This window comes from Parambassis ranga, chromosome 22 (genome assembly GCF_900634625.1).
Source record: "Parambassis ranga chromosome 22, fParRan2.1, whole genome shotgun sequence".
NCBI lineage: Eukaryota > Metazoa > Chordata > Actinopteri > Ambassidae > Parambassis > Parambassis ranga.
Genome location: NC_041042.1, coordinates 5,331,773 through 5,346,441, shown reverse-complemented (window position 1 = coordinate 5,346,441; position 14,669 = coordinate 5,331,773). Strand labels below are relative to the sequence as shown.

The 14,669-nt window shown below is 41.4% G+C and overlaps 2 protein-coding genes across 2 annotated transcripts; one reads left to right on the top strand and one right to left on the bottom strand.

Moving 5' to 3' along the window:
- Positions 1 to 377: 377 nt before the first annotated feature.
- rsad2 (radical S-adenosyl methionine domain containing 2) lies at positions 378 to 2,931 on the bottom strand. Its single transcript, XM_028395340.1, has 6 exons — positions 2,522 to 2,931; positions 2,281 to 2,442; positions 1,962 to 2,191; positions 1,718 to 1,867; positions 1,314 to 1,346; positions 378 to 1,223 (listed from the first exon to the last, which is right to left on the bottom strand). The coding sequence occupies exons 1-6, from the start codon at positions 2,832 to 2,834 to the stop codon at positions 1,059 to 1,061; spliced, it is 1,053 nt and encodes a 350-aa protein (XP_028251141.1). The 5' UTR covers positions 2,835 to 2,931; the 3' UTR covers positions 378 to 1,058.
- Positions 2,932 to 4,043: 1,112 nt separating this feature from the next.
- cmpk2 (cytidine monophosphate (UMP-CMP) kinase 2, mitochondrial) lies at positions 4,044 to 8,509 on the top strand. Its single transcript, XM_028395339.1, has 5 exons — positions 4,044 to 4,747; positions 4,939 to 5,053; positions 5,410 to 5,611; positions 5,763 to 5,996; positions 7,941 to 8,509. The coding sequence occupies exons 1-5, from the start codon at positions 4,136 to 4,138 to the stop codon at positions 8,059 to 8,061; spliced, it is 1,284 nt and encodes a 427-aa protein (XP_028251140.1). The 5' UTR covers positions 4,044 to 4,135; the 3' UTR covers positions 8,062 to 8,509.
- Positions 8,510 to 14,669: the final 6,160 nt, after the last annotated feature.

Here is a 14,669-nt window from a genome sequence, read left to right as displayed (position 1 = left end):
CATCAACCCTGAGAGGAGACCAACACATACATCACTGTGAGGACTCTGTGTGACTTCAGTGCAGCCATGTCTCCCAACATCGTCCACATGACCTGTCAGTCACTGACCGCCAGAGTCAGTGAATCTACATTAAGGATCACATTCCTTTCAGTTGTCGTTCACATACAGTTGCTAGTGTTACTTCACATGGAAATATGTTGTTACCAGATCTAGTGTGACCAGTTCCACACAGACTGATTTCAGGCCTATCCTAAAATAGGAAAATGTAACAACACATATTGTAGTTCTGCAGAACTATGATGTCATAGAAAGGACACTGATGCCAAACTGTAATGAACAAAATTAACTCTTAAGTGACAAAGTAAAAAAAAAATCAATGATGATTTTCTTTCGATCCAAAACAGATTTATTAAATTACAGTTATTCTCACACACATTATACAAAATCTATATAACAAACATTTAATACTTGATCTGTTTTAAAGGTGCATAAAATAAAGAGGTTAATTGTCCAGCAACACAAGAAGTAACAACTTTTTTCCTATATTCTTCAAACAAACATGATCTCTATTTGGAGGTAATTAAACCAAACCAGGCCAAATGTCCTAAAAGTTTATTTTCTGCTTTATTCTAAGTGTGTTCCTTCTTAAAAGTTTGATTTCTTTCTTATCAACACAGTAGTTCCTAAATATCTCTCGCCAGGTGTTTATACAGGGGTTTGGATGATCATCCTGGATTTAATTGTGGCTTCCTTTGTCGTACTTATGTTTCTTTATGTAATTTGTAGCTTGCTATGTGAATTCAAACACTCCTACAGCACATTTCTAGAGAGGGTGTGTTCTGTATAAAGTAAAATGACTCATTTCCTCTCTTGGACTCCCATTGCTTCTTTGACCGTTCTTCCTCTGTTAGCTTGTTTCTATATATGCTGCCTGTGTGTTGACTTCGACGTAACTTGTAACTCTTAAAAAGCAGTCCTTAAGCCATAAAAGCGCATAAATAAACATAAAACATTCATACAGTGCAAGGTTTTTGTGCAAAAACAGGCGAAACAGAATTTCACCATTCCAGCTTCATGTCACCTTTGCTCCAAACATATTTCCCTCCTCTCTTCAGAAACATTTTTTCATCAAAGCCACTAAAACAAATGGCTTCCTTCACACCGACATCCAGGATGGATTTGGACGGGTCCTTCCTTCCCTCTCGACAGTCCAGGAAACGCATCTGTGAAATAAAGAAAATTAAAAGAACAGTTAAGTACTAGACAAAAAAAAATAATATAGCAAGTTTGTCTTTTTAATAATCAATACTCACATATTCATCCAGGATCAGGTAGGAGTTTCTCATCTGTGAAGAACGTCACACATTGACATTGGCTTTAAAATCATCATTATTCTATCACATGGTATTTTAACAGCAATGCATAAACATGAACATCAAAGATGTTATTAACTAGGCAAACAATTATGTTTTATACTGACCTGCACTACAATTCAATAAGTAAGTCAATAAATATGTCCCGTGACAACTAAAGAGGATGACTATGGCTGGGACACACCTGTTGTTGCCATGGTGACATAACATGACTAAGGTTGACCATCGCTGTGTTATATAATGAGCTTTTGTTTGTTTATGGAAACATCCTGGTCACATGATAACTTGTTAATATGTCATGAGGAAGCATGTAATCATATCTGCAGTCACACGCTTTTCACTACCTTCTCGTTAGACTCAGGAACGAGGCAGGAGACGCTGCTGTGTCTATCCAGAAACTCCTGAAACTGCTGGTCACTGATGACGAACCTCTCTGCCTCTCTCAGGGCTGCCTCCCCTGCATTCTCCCCGTCAATCAACAGACACTGGAATACCTGAACACAACAATGATGTGATAGGATTACACCATGCAAACACACACACACACACACACACACACAGATACACAGTTTCTGCTTCTGTCTCTACCTTCCAGCGGACGGGGTTAAGCTGGATGATGTTCTCCGTCATGTCCTCATCAATGTTGAAGGTGTTGATGACAGAGTTGATCTTGAATGCCACTTTGTACTGCTGGCACCAGTTGCGGATCTTGTAGAGGCTGTCGAGGTGGCTCTTCCTGCCTTGAGTTCGGCCAATCAGCTGGTTGGTTTCTTCATTAAAGCTGTCACAAGAGATGGCCAGGATGTCCAAACAGTCACCTAGAAGAGAAAAAAGCATGAATCAGAATCCATACTGCATATGCATACTGAATGTTTCCTTATCAGTAAATACTGATTTGGGGTCTCACCATATTTCTGGAACCACTGTTCTCTGATCATGCTTCCATTGCTGACGATGCTGACACTTGGAAGCTGCAGGTCCAGCTTACAGTACTGAACCATCTGCCCTAGAAACTCCCCCCTGTCATGCAGGAAGGGCTCTCCACCTGAGAAGTTGATCTTTTCCATCCCTAATAAACAGACATTGAAAATGATCCACATGCAAAACAAAGAAGAAAACACTTACTAATATAAAATAGATAAGTTTACCTGAGTCCTTCAGGAGTCTGAGGCCCCTCTTTGCCTCCTCCAGAGGCAGAACGAAGGAGGTTTTTGCAGTATGAAAACAAAAACCACATTTGTAGTTACACTTGCGCGTAAAATGGTAGTTGACACTTGTTGGAGTGGTTCTGTTTTGCTCTGTGTTTTGGTCCACTTTACTTCCAGCAGCTAAAACTGCTGTGCTCGTCCCCGTGCACGCTCCCGTTGTCCAGTAATTATACTTTGAAAAAACCCTTGCAAAAACGCAAAGAATGCTGCTGATGCAGCGCTGCAGGGACGCGATCACCGCAGAAACACGCATCTTCAGACGTTTTGTTGTGGTATCTACACCGTGTGTGTGTGTGTGTCCGCGCGCATCTGCAGCTTTTATATAGAGAAGGCGCGTCCGTCAGCTGGTTGAGTTTCTGTTTACAAACTTCGAAAACGAAACCGGGTGCAGTGCTGACAGATGACTAGGCGTGATAAAAATGCTGGCTCAAAGTCAAACTGTAATGAACTTACACAAATAATGTAGTTTATAGTAGCAGTAAAAGAAGCTGACACCGTGGTGACATCATAGTTGGATTACAAAGTTGCATTTGGTTTCATTTCTCTTCTGTGCGCATGAGATTTTGTATGGAAGCCCATTGCTGCTAAAGTAATAATAGGAAATAAGGAATTATGCTACTATGTAAAATAATGAGAATCTCTTTCCAATTGTGCAAAATATATTTCCTCAAATACACAAAAGTAACACAAAAAGTGGGTTAGACAATTCTTTGCAGAACCACGAAGGATGACTGAAGTTGCAGTTCAGAAATTGTGCATCAGTTGATGCAGAACTCCTGGCATATGGTCTCATGTAGGCCTACATACAGTAAATGGTCTTCGATCATGGCATCCATGCATCTACTGCCAGCTTTAAAGCTGTTTTATATTATTTTTGGGACACAAAAAAGTGATTATTTTGTAATTCTAACTCAATATTATAATAATGTGCCCTCTTATTTTGAAACAATTAGTTGCTATTTTGATATATGGTATTGTTATTGGGGGAAAAATGCAAACTTATTATGAGAAAGTGTCTTAGTATGTTAAAATATTGAATTCTATTCTACTCTTTTTCCTTTGTTTCATTGCATTTTATTTATTTTTTTTTCATTTTTTTTATTTAAGTGATTCGGATGATGGATGGTATTATTCCTGTTATTCGAATGCTGACATGTGTCCTTCTACTGCACATTAGATGCATTACTGAGAGATAATAAGTCATTATTTCTCATTAAAATGACATTGGCAGCAATGGTTTTCCATATAAAAGGAAATCAGGCTTAATTATGAGGTTCTAACTCTAACTTTTATTTAATTTATCATTAAAAAAATAACAATATTTAAAAATGTGATATGGCATTAATGGTCCTCCACATCACCAGGCTGCTGATGCCTTGTTTCCTTTTTGCAGAAACATAACTTAAGGAAAGCATTCCTTTGCATCAGCAGGGGGCGTCAGTTGGAGCTAGTTTAAGTTTCGTTTTCCCTCTGTGAGACATACTTTCGTTTTTCCTGCAGTGTAAGTAACGCCTCGCAGATTGTAAACTTATTAATGCGACCTGTGTGCAAAGGATGGCAAGACACATAATGTCTCTCCTTCCGCGTTGGTCCTCCCGTGTGTTTTCAGTGGACCTGGATGGAGCGTCTCTTTATTTTGCAATTCAAAAACAGCAGCAGCAGCAGCAGCAGCACCGGAGTCATGAAGCGCCGCCGCGCGTCTTCTCTGCGGTGCAAAACCACGACAGATGTTACTCTCTCCTTGTCTGCAGCAGCGACAGAATCAAGAGTGCCAAGTTCTACTGTGAGCTGAAAGACAAATTGTTGAGAGACTTGCCTCCAGAGTGCCATTTGTCTCCCATGTCCTCCTTTCTGCCAAACGTCAGAAATTCTCTCGTCAAGGGCTATTTTTTAAAAAGCAATTCTGACAGTTCCCCTCCGATAGAGCGACTTTTGAGTGATTTAACACAGCGTGACCCAGTGTTGGTGTGTTCATACTTTCAAAGTGAAGATGGTCAACAGTGGACTCAGCACCTGTGGTCACATACGGGAAGCCAGATGATGGAAATAGAAGACAAATACTATGTGGTGACGTCAGAAGCGCCAGGATACCACCCGGCCACACTAAATATCATCAACTCTGATGTTTTCTACAGCCTTGAAGAAGCACGTGATGTCTTAAAAAAGGTGTGTATGCACTCATTCTGCAGATGGTAAACTGACACACTCATGTGGAGAAGAAAGGTACTGCAATGAATGCCAAGTGGCCTCTTTCTCTTAGTTATCTATTAGGGCCAGGTGCCCCACAGCAGTGTGTGTGTGTGTGTGTGTGTGTGTCCCTCCAGCCTCCTCTCACTCAGACCCTGTCTGTTCTGCAGTGTGGTGACATCATCCCAGAGGCCGAGTCTGTTCTGGAGCTGCTGCCCAGCCAAGCGGAGGCCAGAAATAAAGCAGACTTCCCTGTTATTGTCATAGAAGGCCTGGATGCCACAGGTTAATGTTATTACCTCTTAAATAAATATGTGATCTGTTTGATGTATAGATGTCTTGCTAAAGTGATGGCCGGTTGTTCTCTGCTAAAACCATTATCTGCCAGTGTGCTTGGCCTAATGGAATATCATGTATCATGACCTCAGAAAAGTTACATCACTATGAAAATGGTTTATTGAATAGCTTGCTCATCTAATAGTCTTTGCAAACCTCATGAAACCTCAACCCTGTAGTACGAATGGGAGTTTTAGCTCAACTTTTCACTTCACTTCCTTATTACATTTAATATAAAAGGATGAATTCTTCCTCTTTGTGTCTCTTTGTCCCTCCTCCTCTTCCTCTTCCTTTCTCTTTCCCAGGTAAGACCACTCTGACAGAGTCTCTGCGAGATACTCTAGGGGCCACCCTTCTGCGGTCCCCTCCCCAGTGCCTGTCCCCCTGGAGATCCTGCTTTGATCGGGAGCCACCCCTCATCCGCAGAGCTTTCTATGCTGTGGGGAACTACATCACGGCAGAACAAATAAGCCAAGAGGGCATGAAGGCGCCTGTCATTGTTGACAGGTGAAGTCAGCAGAGATGTTACAGTTGGACTAAAGTCTGATCCTTTTTTTCTCTTCTACAAAGTTGTGGATCCCACAGGGCTTAAGATCTACAGCTCAATATTTAACATCTACCTCTAACACGTCTCTCTCACCTTTCAATCCACTTTCAGATTCTGGCACAGCACAGCAGCTTACGCCATCGCCACAGCAGTAAGTGGTCCAGTGGGCAACCTCCCGGCAGAGGGATCGGAGGTGTACCGCTGGCCCAGTGACCTGCTCCAGCCCAGCCTGGTGGTCGTACTCACCCTGGACCCTGAGGAGAGGAAGAGGAGGCTGAGGGACAGAGGGCTTGGAAAGACAGACGAGGAGCAAGAGCTGGATCACAACCAGCTCTTCAGACTCAGGTGAGAGCACACACATATACAAAAAAGTGGGTTTAGAATTTGAAATATAAATAAAAATGATTAAAAACATGAATTATTAATTAAACTCATTTTCTGAATATTGACTAATCCAATAACCTTTACAGCACTCATATTAGGGTTTACTTTTTTCCTTCCATGAGTAAAAATCTAGCAGTGGTTAAGTTTATTTTAATTATATTACTAATGAAAATGATGATTTATTAATATAGTTAAAGGTACAGATGAGGGTGTTAAAGAGTAAATTAAACACTGGCTGTAGTTAACATCATTTAAAAGATGATTATCACCCTAAAACCTGACAGGTTTAACACTGGCAAGTGGATCCACTGCATGTAGTGAGGACGTCTTTGGAGTCAATAACCAGACAAAGACTGTCCACTTTCATGCTCCGTCTCTTACATAGCGAGTGCTTTATTGATGACCTCCTTTGAATCGCTTTGAGCTTGGTCACTGCTGGTAAGCTAATGCTAGCTACTGTTGGACTTGCACACCAGCCAACCATGTGACATCTCCAGTAGGACAAGATGGTGCTATACATGAGAAGCGTGTAAATAAAATGGTGATTATTTTAATTTAATTCAATAATTTAATAATATTTTATTATGCTAAAGTCAGTGTTTCACTTCCTCCTCAAAATTGTGGCCAGAGCAGGTAATTACACATAAAAGCATAGACTGTACATAAAGATGGCTGACACAGCTCAGTGAGGCCAAATCATCTAGCTTCCTGGGAGCTGCTGTGTTGAAAAAAAGATGCCATCTATATATATCTATAACCCTAATAAACACAGATCAGCTAGCTAACGAGACATAAGCTATGTCTCGGAAAAATTTACTTGAGGAGTAGTTTTAGTTTTTAGTTGGGTCCGTGTCCCACCCACTATAATTGAAGAGACTGGGTTTATGACCACAACTGTCAGCCACTAGGGGGCTTGTTGAGATGGTTTTGGGAGCTGTCATGTCATTCATCTTCATATACAGTCTATAGACAAAAGGGCAGGAAAGAAAACCTCAGTCACATTTGTCTGCTTGTCCTCTCTCTAAGGTAAAAAGTTCCCACTGAGTGTGAAACCACAGAAAGGAGGCTACACACTGCACTGCACATCCACAGTCAGGCCATCTCAGCCTTACTCTGATCTATCAAACACTTAACAATCAATTATTGTCCCATAGGAGATGTGAGCTGATGAGAAAGAGCAGGTGATTAGTGGCTGAGCTGCTGTGCTCCATTAAGCTGGTCAAAACCGGGCCCAGTTAGGCGCTACTCAGACAGGTCGATGGCTGCTTTCATTCATCCTGTGTCCTGACATAATGGTCTTTCCACATGGGACAGCCAGATGTTGGGCTAGCAGAATTAGAAAATGGAGGGAGGTAACGGTGCGCCCCTGAAAGACTGAGAGACTCTGCGGACTGGGTCAATCACTGTCACAAGAGTTACACTCACAATGTTCTCACTACTCTGGTGTTTCAGGGCACATAAAACATTTTTGGAAATGCTGCTGACCCAGTTTAAGTTTGGAAACAATAAGCCTCTTTCTGATTGGGTCTTATCAGTCACTGATGTGTCACATATGATATAAATGACAGACTGCAGCTTTAAAATTTCACACTTTCAGAACTAAAACCAAACCAGCCATATGCTTAAATTGCACATGGTGTCAAAACTGTCAGTTTTAAAAAGTGCTTAAACTTTAGATTTATGTTACGTAATTAAAAAAAATGATATTATTATGGATGGAAACTGTGTACTTAGCAGTACAGCACGCTATCTTTCTCACACATGTAGTGTCTTAACACCTTCCTGTGCTGTAAAGGTGTGAGCATTATCATACTTAAAGTCGTCCTCTGTTTTTACACCTATTTTTCTCACTTGTTGACCATTGTTTGTGTAAATGTGTATATGTGTGTGGGTGTTTTTGTGCAGAGTGGAGGAGGCTTATCGGAGGATCAGTGGCCCAGTACGCATCACTGTGGATGCTAGTCCTTCTGCAGACCAAGTGCTCCAACAAGTGCTGCTTTTAATTAGGGGCAAATGCCACTTGTAAACAGTTCTCCATCTCCCCTGCTGGCAGCAAAAAAAAAGGGGGTCGCAGTATCTCCTTTCACCACTGGGTGCCAGTAAGGTGTTGTGAATGCGATAGTGGGACAGACGGCAGCCAGATTGGACTGTGGAGAAGAGATTCTATTCACAATGAGTAAAAGGTTGAATGGCTAGGGGCCAAAACTGCATGCTACAATCAAAAATACATATTCATGTAGACATGCACACACACACACTAAAAGTATTGTCAAGAATAAGTGCGCATGCTGTTGTGACCTCTCAGAAATCAGCCTTCAGACACAATGTAACTGCACTCTTATTCAGACTGAGAAAGTGGATGGAAACAGTGAGTTAAACTTCATTTAAGTGCACAAAAGTGTCAAAAGATTCTATTCTGTGCTTTTAATTTGAAAAAAAAAGTTTCAGTTAAATAAAACCACACTACACATCTGTTTTGGTGTAAAAGTGTTTTCTTCCAAAACAACTCGTATGCCAACTTCTAAGATCTTTATGTAAGTGGGCTTTAATTTGGCTGTGATGCCACTTGTTTTAATAACCTGAGCGCACTTGAGATCACAATCTGGTTCCTGATGTTCCCATGAGCACAGGCACATTTACTAAGAACATATACCAGTACTGTAAGTCATTTATATAGGGAGGAAGTGTATATTTGGCTTATGTGATGGGAAGATTAATTGGGGGTTTTAGTAATTATGAGCTTGGCAAAGCTGCGGGCTGGAGAAGACAGAGTGACCCATCTCTTTTACTGTGATGCATCAGCAGAGCGCCAACCAATGCAGACCCTATTCATATGGCAATTAATGGAGCGCTGTATATCAATGTCATTCCAATACTCCCCCACATAAGCGCATGGATTACTCCTACTACCAATTACAGCGATTCAATGTTTTACTGAGCGGAGAGATGCTGCGGATGCAAATTTTACCATCACATGTAGTCACATAATCTAAAATAAGGTGTCATTATGTTTATAGAGAATGGATTCAAACACTGAATTCATAAGCTGCCAGTATGTGTTACCTACGTGACACAAAGGGAGGATGTAGCGTGTGGAACTTTGTTTACCAGACGTACCTGAATGGGAAGTTGTGTGTTGATAGCCACATTTCCCTGTCAGATGTTGTTAAGCAGTCAAATTAAAAAAAAAAAGTGGTGATATCATGCCATTACTGCCCCTTGACACGACTGTAATCTGACATTAATGGCCCATAATCACAGTGCATTACACATGCAGTGAAATAATTCTCCTAACATTTGTCATAGTGTGTTTTTTTTCCCTCCTTTTTGGAAAGATTAGGGATTTTTTTATTTCAGTTGTTTTTGTCAGCCAGCCAGGATATACTCAGAGGTTTTAACGATAACAACAACTCACACTTTTTCACGCTGAATGTTTCAAAGGTTTGAACTGCGGTTTGTGGAAATAAATTTCTGCTTCCAATCTGTGGCTTTATTACTAAAGTTGAGTTGCAGGAGGAGCTCAGCTTTATTTACAGTGTCCAAACACAGTGCACAAAAGAAAAAGGGAAGCAAAGGAGGAGACACGTACACACACACACACACACATACATACACACCTAACGCTGTATGGGGCCACTTTGCACTACACTCCACAACTTCAATATTTCATCTGCACAACAGAGAAGGAGCAGCGGAGAGGAGGAAAGCCCTCCATGAAATAATTAAAGATCCAGCAGGGATGCAGCAGCACAGCAGCCGCCGTCCCATCCTAAGTAATAGATCAAATGAAAGCTGTCCCTCAGATCATTAATAATGAGTGCGGTATGGAGACTGAAGGGGTAAGGGTGGGAGGGGACTTGGAGGGCATAGGGCTGGTACAGGTTGGGGGAGGGTGAGAGGGCATCGAGGAAGCACAAGGTGTTTTTATGTGAGTGTGTGTGTGTGTGTGTGTGTGTGTGTGTGAGTTGGGTGGGGGGTGTGAATAGTAGTCTGAGTCCCCTGGCAAAAACCCCAGTGAACCTCACTTGGCAGCCACATGAAGCGGCACGACAAGAGGAGTCATGCATATGATTTGGCACCAAGTGTCTGCCAAACTCTAAAGACCCCACAGCAATGTCTATATACATCTCTTGTCAAATAAACAACATTTTAAAGAGTGAATGGGCAGGTTAGCAGAGGCTAATAATGCTCCTTTCAATCACAGGGGCCTCATAGTTGGATGATTTTTTTGGGAGAGCTAAGTAGGGATGGGATATCTGCAGCAAGGGGGAGGGATAAAAGAGAAGGGAAGAAGAGCCGGGGGTGGGAGAGTGGAGAAGAAGAAGAAGAAGAAGAAGAAGAGGATGGAGGGGGAGAAAAAAAAGGGGGGATAGGGGGCGGTGAGAGTGACGGGAGATGCTGTGCGTGCTGTCATCTGTGGGCTCGAGTCCCTCCAGCATTCTTCCAGCTGGCAGGTACGGCGTTTCCTATACACACACACCACCCCAAATACAGCAAGGAGCAGCTACAAATACCATCCCAGGTCTTCCCTAAATATTCAGCCTCAACACCTGCCAGGTTTGTACACCAAATTGGATTAAAAAATGATTAAAGCAGCTACAAAAAAATGCAAAAGTATGTTTACAGGGGAAAACTAATATAAAACTAATATAGAGAGCTCAAGTATAGGAAGCAGATTATGTCACTATCAGTCATCATGAAATACCAACTCCCATCTTCTTCTTGCGTCTTTGAATTTTATTCTCCAACTAAATTTTGCCCATTCAGCCATTCAGCCATAAACACAATACACATACACACACATACTCAGAGAACTGCTACCTCTCTGAACACAGCAGGTGGTGGCAGACACCCCAGCTCCACTATCCTTGAGTGACGGGTGGTGGGATGTAAAAACACGAAGGGTGTAGGAGCTGAACTGATAGTTGGGGATTTTTTTTTTCAACAGTAAAACTCAAAATGAGGCAGAAATCGCAAAGGCAGAGACGAGGGAATGACTTTGTTGGGAGGTAAAAGGGGGAGGTTGAGGAAAAAAGTTTTGAAAATATCCCATCAAAAAAATGATGTATAATTCAGCAGCTTTTCATCATCATGCTCACCCTTTGTCATGGTGTCTGAATGCTTATTTGCAGGGGCAAAGACAGAATCTCTGTCGATAGGTGCAGGGGTATAAGGCGCAGCAGGCTGTGTATTCATAATGCCATTATATATTCAGGTTGTGCTTATTTTCTGATGTTTTTCAGGGGGTAGGTTCTGTATAGTCTGTGATGATTGCATGAAACCTCACCAGTTTTGCCTGGCGGCTGTTGGGGAGGCTTCACCAGGAACGGTTAAATATTTAAACACTGCTGTGAGATCTCATTAAAAACGGCACATCAGCCCCCATAAGGCCCCTACAGCGCTCCCTCACACACTCCCGAAAAAACCCAGTTAGAGCTCGGTGGAGTGTGACAAAACAGTTATTGTCTATTTACTGTGGAGAAGTTGTGATAAATCATCATATCCTGTCAAAAAAAAAAAAAAAAAAAGGCAGCTGGCAGTTGTGTTGACGAGAGGTAAGTCGGCATATTGGGGAAGAAAATGATTGAGATTCAGTTCTGTCTGACAGCTGCAGACAAGCAGAAATATGGCAAAAAACAAAAAAACATGACAACTAGACCAGACTAATATTTCCATAACACACGTATGAAAACAAGACTGAGAACAAACTTTGGTTCTCTGGAGTCTTCTTGCTTTTCTCAAAAAAAATCTGGGCAATTAATTCCGACACTATTGTTTGGGGCTTCCCTATTTTTAGCCTGGCTACCCTCTCAAATAAATTGATTTCCTGTGGCAAACTTGGAACGCTCCTTATGTGCCATGTTTTTTTTTTCTTCTTCACCCCCCCCCCCTTCCAAACACACACACACACACACATATAGTCCTTTCTTTCCCCACAGGAATAAATCAAAGGCAACACTGCCAAGTTCTACGCAGCTTTTGTATGTGCATCTCTTTTTATACTTGAAAATGGTTTATTTTTGTGTCAGTTCCATTAATGCTTAGGCATGTCTTCCACTTCATCAGGCATCAGCAGACAGCTGAGAAGCTGCTTGCTTGACAGGCAAGTGGATGACTGACTCTCAAAATACCCAAACTGACTGACTGACTCTGTCTCTCTTCCTGTTTCTCTCTGGTCTTACTTTTTTTGTGTGTGTGATTCCACCTCTCATGAGACACAGAGGTCTGTTTTTTTCCTGGTCCCTACCACATGAAATAATGGGCTGGGTCAAAAACAGACTAAGCTCTCACATAGCTAAAGATATTTAAACACTCCGCACTAACACATAAATAAAAGTAGAGCAACTTGATCCTGGATTCTTGTAACAGTGTCAGGGGAGCCAGCGGTCTTTGATGAACACTAGCAAAGACAGATGCATGCTGGTTAAGGGGGGGGGTGGATTATAATGCATAGACTAGTAACGAATATGAATCATTAAGCAGAGCAAATGTTTGCTCAACTTCAGCGGGACAACTGAAGTGTTAAAAGTGCACCACACCATGTCATACATCAGTGTATTATTTTTAATGTGTTTTAAAGTCGCTGCTTAAGTGCAAGAGTGTATTGTGAATCCACAAGTGCATTTCTTTCAAACCAGATGACCGGGGATTTGGTGAGGCTTACGTTTCAATTTCTGTTACCCACTCCCGTAGTCACAGACTGCTGTGTGAGAAGTAAAGGATTGTAAATAAGGCCTTCGGGGTGTGAAAATGCAGAGCGATAGAAGCAGAGACACAGAGAGAGAGACACACACAAATAAGGAAAAAACATACCACTAGATCCCAGTTTCTTATCCTGACTAAGCCATCTGAATCCCTCTACACCCATTTAGCTAGCTCACTCTATGGTTGAGACCCATGGCATTTTCCTACTTTACAGTCTTCTCACTGCACCATGAAAAATATTGAGTTTATAGCAGCTCATCTCCATAATCAACACCATATACCCAACAGCCTACAGGAGGGACTGAGAGCTAACAGGGGAAAAGGAATCACACTGGCTTCACCTTCTAACTCTTCCCACAAGTCACTCCTCCTGCCTCCTAAACAGAGTTTAGTGAGCAGTCCTCAGGGGCCGGTATAAGAGTAGAAATGATTTCATAAATCATAGCTCACTTTGAAGCTGTCCATCTCTGATAAGGGAACTTTAAGCCCATGGTCAAACATTGAGGATATGCAGATTATTATATATATAAAAGTGTTTTTTTTTTTAAATAAAAATATATTTCTGATAAACTGACTGTGAAGAAGTAAACTAAACCCAAACCAGTGACAAATAAAAAGAAAAACTCTTTCCTCTAACACCTTCCTCTAACACAGCCGAGTGATGATGTAGCTGGCTGAAGCCTGACTGGAGCAGTTATCCATCTCGCCCTGTGCTGCCAGCTGTCAGAGTACACAGCTCCAGCTAGCCGCCGGTGGCAGGTGTAATCAATATGGACTCCACAGAGAGTTGCACTACCAGAGGCCAGTCTCCACTCTCTAACCCATCTCTGTCTCTCCAGGGGAAACAGTAGGCAGGCGGGCAGGGAGAGTACGTTTGATGTCTCCTCCGGGCCAAGATGGAGCAGCCCACTATAGCGCTGTTGCAGGGAGATGATTAATCCTGCCTATTGGATGCAGCATCATGTTTGAGTTAGAACAGCTTGTTTTTTTTATCGGTCTGAGGTGTGTATTGTGCTCCAGCATGAAGTTGCATTGTTAAAGATACTGTATGGACTTACCTGTAGAGTCTTACATGCTTGTAAAGACAACTATGGCCCACTTTATGTTCACCCATAATTTCCTATCATTTTGTGATTATGCTGTAAAAATGTAGCAAAACAAAATATATACCTAGAAGAAATAATCTAATATCATTTTTATTTCCCTCATCTGTTGCTAGTTGCTACCAGCCATAGAATGAAGAAGAAGAAGAAGATGCTAGCGTGTCTCACATCACATATGGATGCATGGGTCAGGGTGTGAAAGTGTTACATATATAAGAACCCAAAGGCAGCATTTTGCTAGTATTTAATTGGAACGTTAGAACTACAGACCTTAATGCAAGTGCTTGAGCAGCAGAAGTAGTTTTCTGCAGCAAATCATATTGTAGTAGTAACCATGGCAACCAGCACCCAAACGATGATGTTTTTTAAAACCAAACCAAGTAAATTTGACCTATAAACCCAGTCAAAGGGGCCTCTATGCTTCTATGATACAAAAAATACATTTTACTTTTTTTCCATTTTTATGTGTCAAATATTGATATTCTTTTTCTTTTTATACAGTTTCTTAAACTTAAATAAATAGAAAACAACAATTGAAATTTACAAGTGTACCAGCATCAGAGGAGAATTAAGCCCATTCTTTATTATGAAGCATTGATGGATCTCATTCTATCTTTCATTACATCAGCAGTCACCATTTTTGCATGCACTTCATTTTGTTGTAACTGTATCCTTCATTCATAGTATATAAATCCATTAGTATTAATGTACAATGTACAGTGTCAGTGCTTATTCAAATTTCACTCTGCTGTTTAGTTGTGTAGGAGTTTTGACTGATGCATCATTAACATTAATCTGAGAAAGGGACAGACAGACACACACACAT

What these genes read in the sequence shown, in the direction of transcription:
- rsad2 (XM_028395340.1), bottom strand. Translation starts at nt 2,834, where the DNA reads ATGCGTGTTTCTGCGGTGATCGCGTCCCTGCAGCGCTGCATCAGCAGC. An exon ending in TTAACCCCGTCCGCTGGAAG is followed by an intron (nt 1,868 to 1,961) that starts GTAGAGACAGAA and finishes TGTTGTGTTCAG; the next exon opens with GTATTCCAGTGTCTGTTGAT. An exon ending in ACCTGATCCTGGATGAATAT is followed by an intron (nt 1,224 to 1,313) that starts GTGAGTATTGAT and finishes TTTATTTCACAG; the next exon opens with ATGCGTTTCCTGGACTGTCG.
- cmpk2 (XM_028395339.1), top strand. Translation starts at nt 4,136, where the DNA reads ATGGCAAGACACATAATGTCTCTCCTTCCGCGTTGGTCCTCCCGTGTG. An exon ending in CACGTGATGTCTTAAAAAAG is followed by an intron (nt 4,748 to 4,938) that starts GTGTGTATGCAC and finishes TCTGTTCTGCAG; the next exon opens with TGTGGTGACATCATCCCAGA. An exon ending in AGAAGGCCTGGATGCCACAG is followed by an intron (nt 5,054 to 5,409) that starts GTTAATGTTATT and finishes TCTCTTTCCCAG; the next exon opens with GTAAGACCACTCTGACAGAG.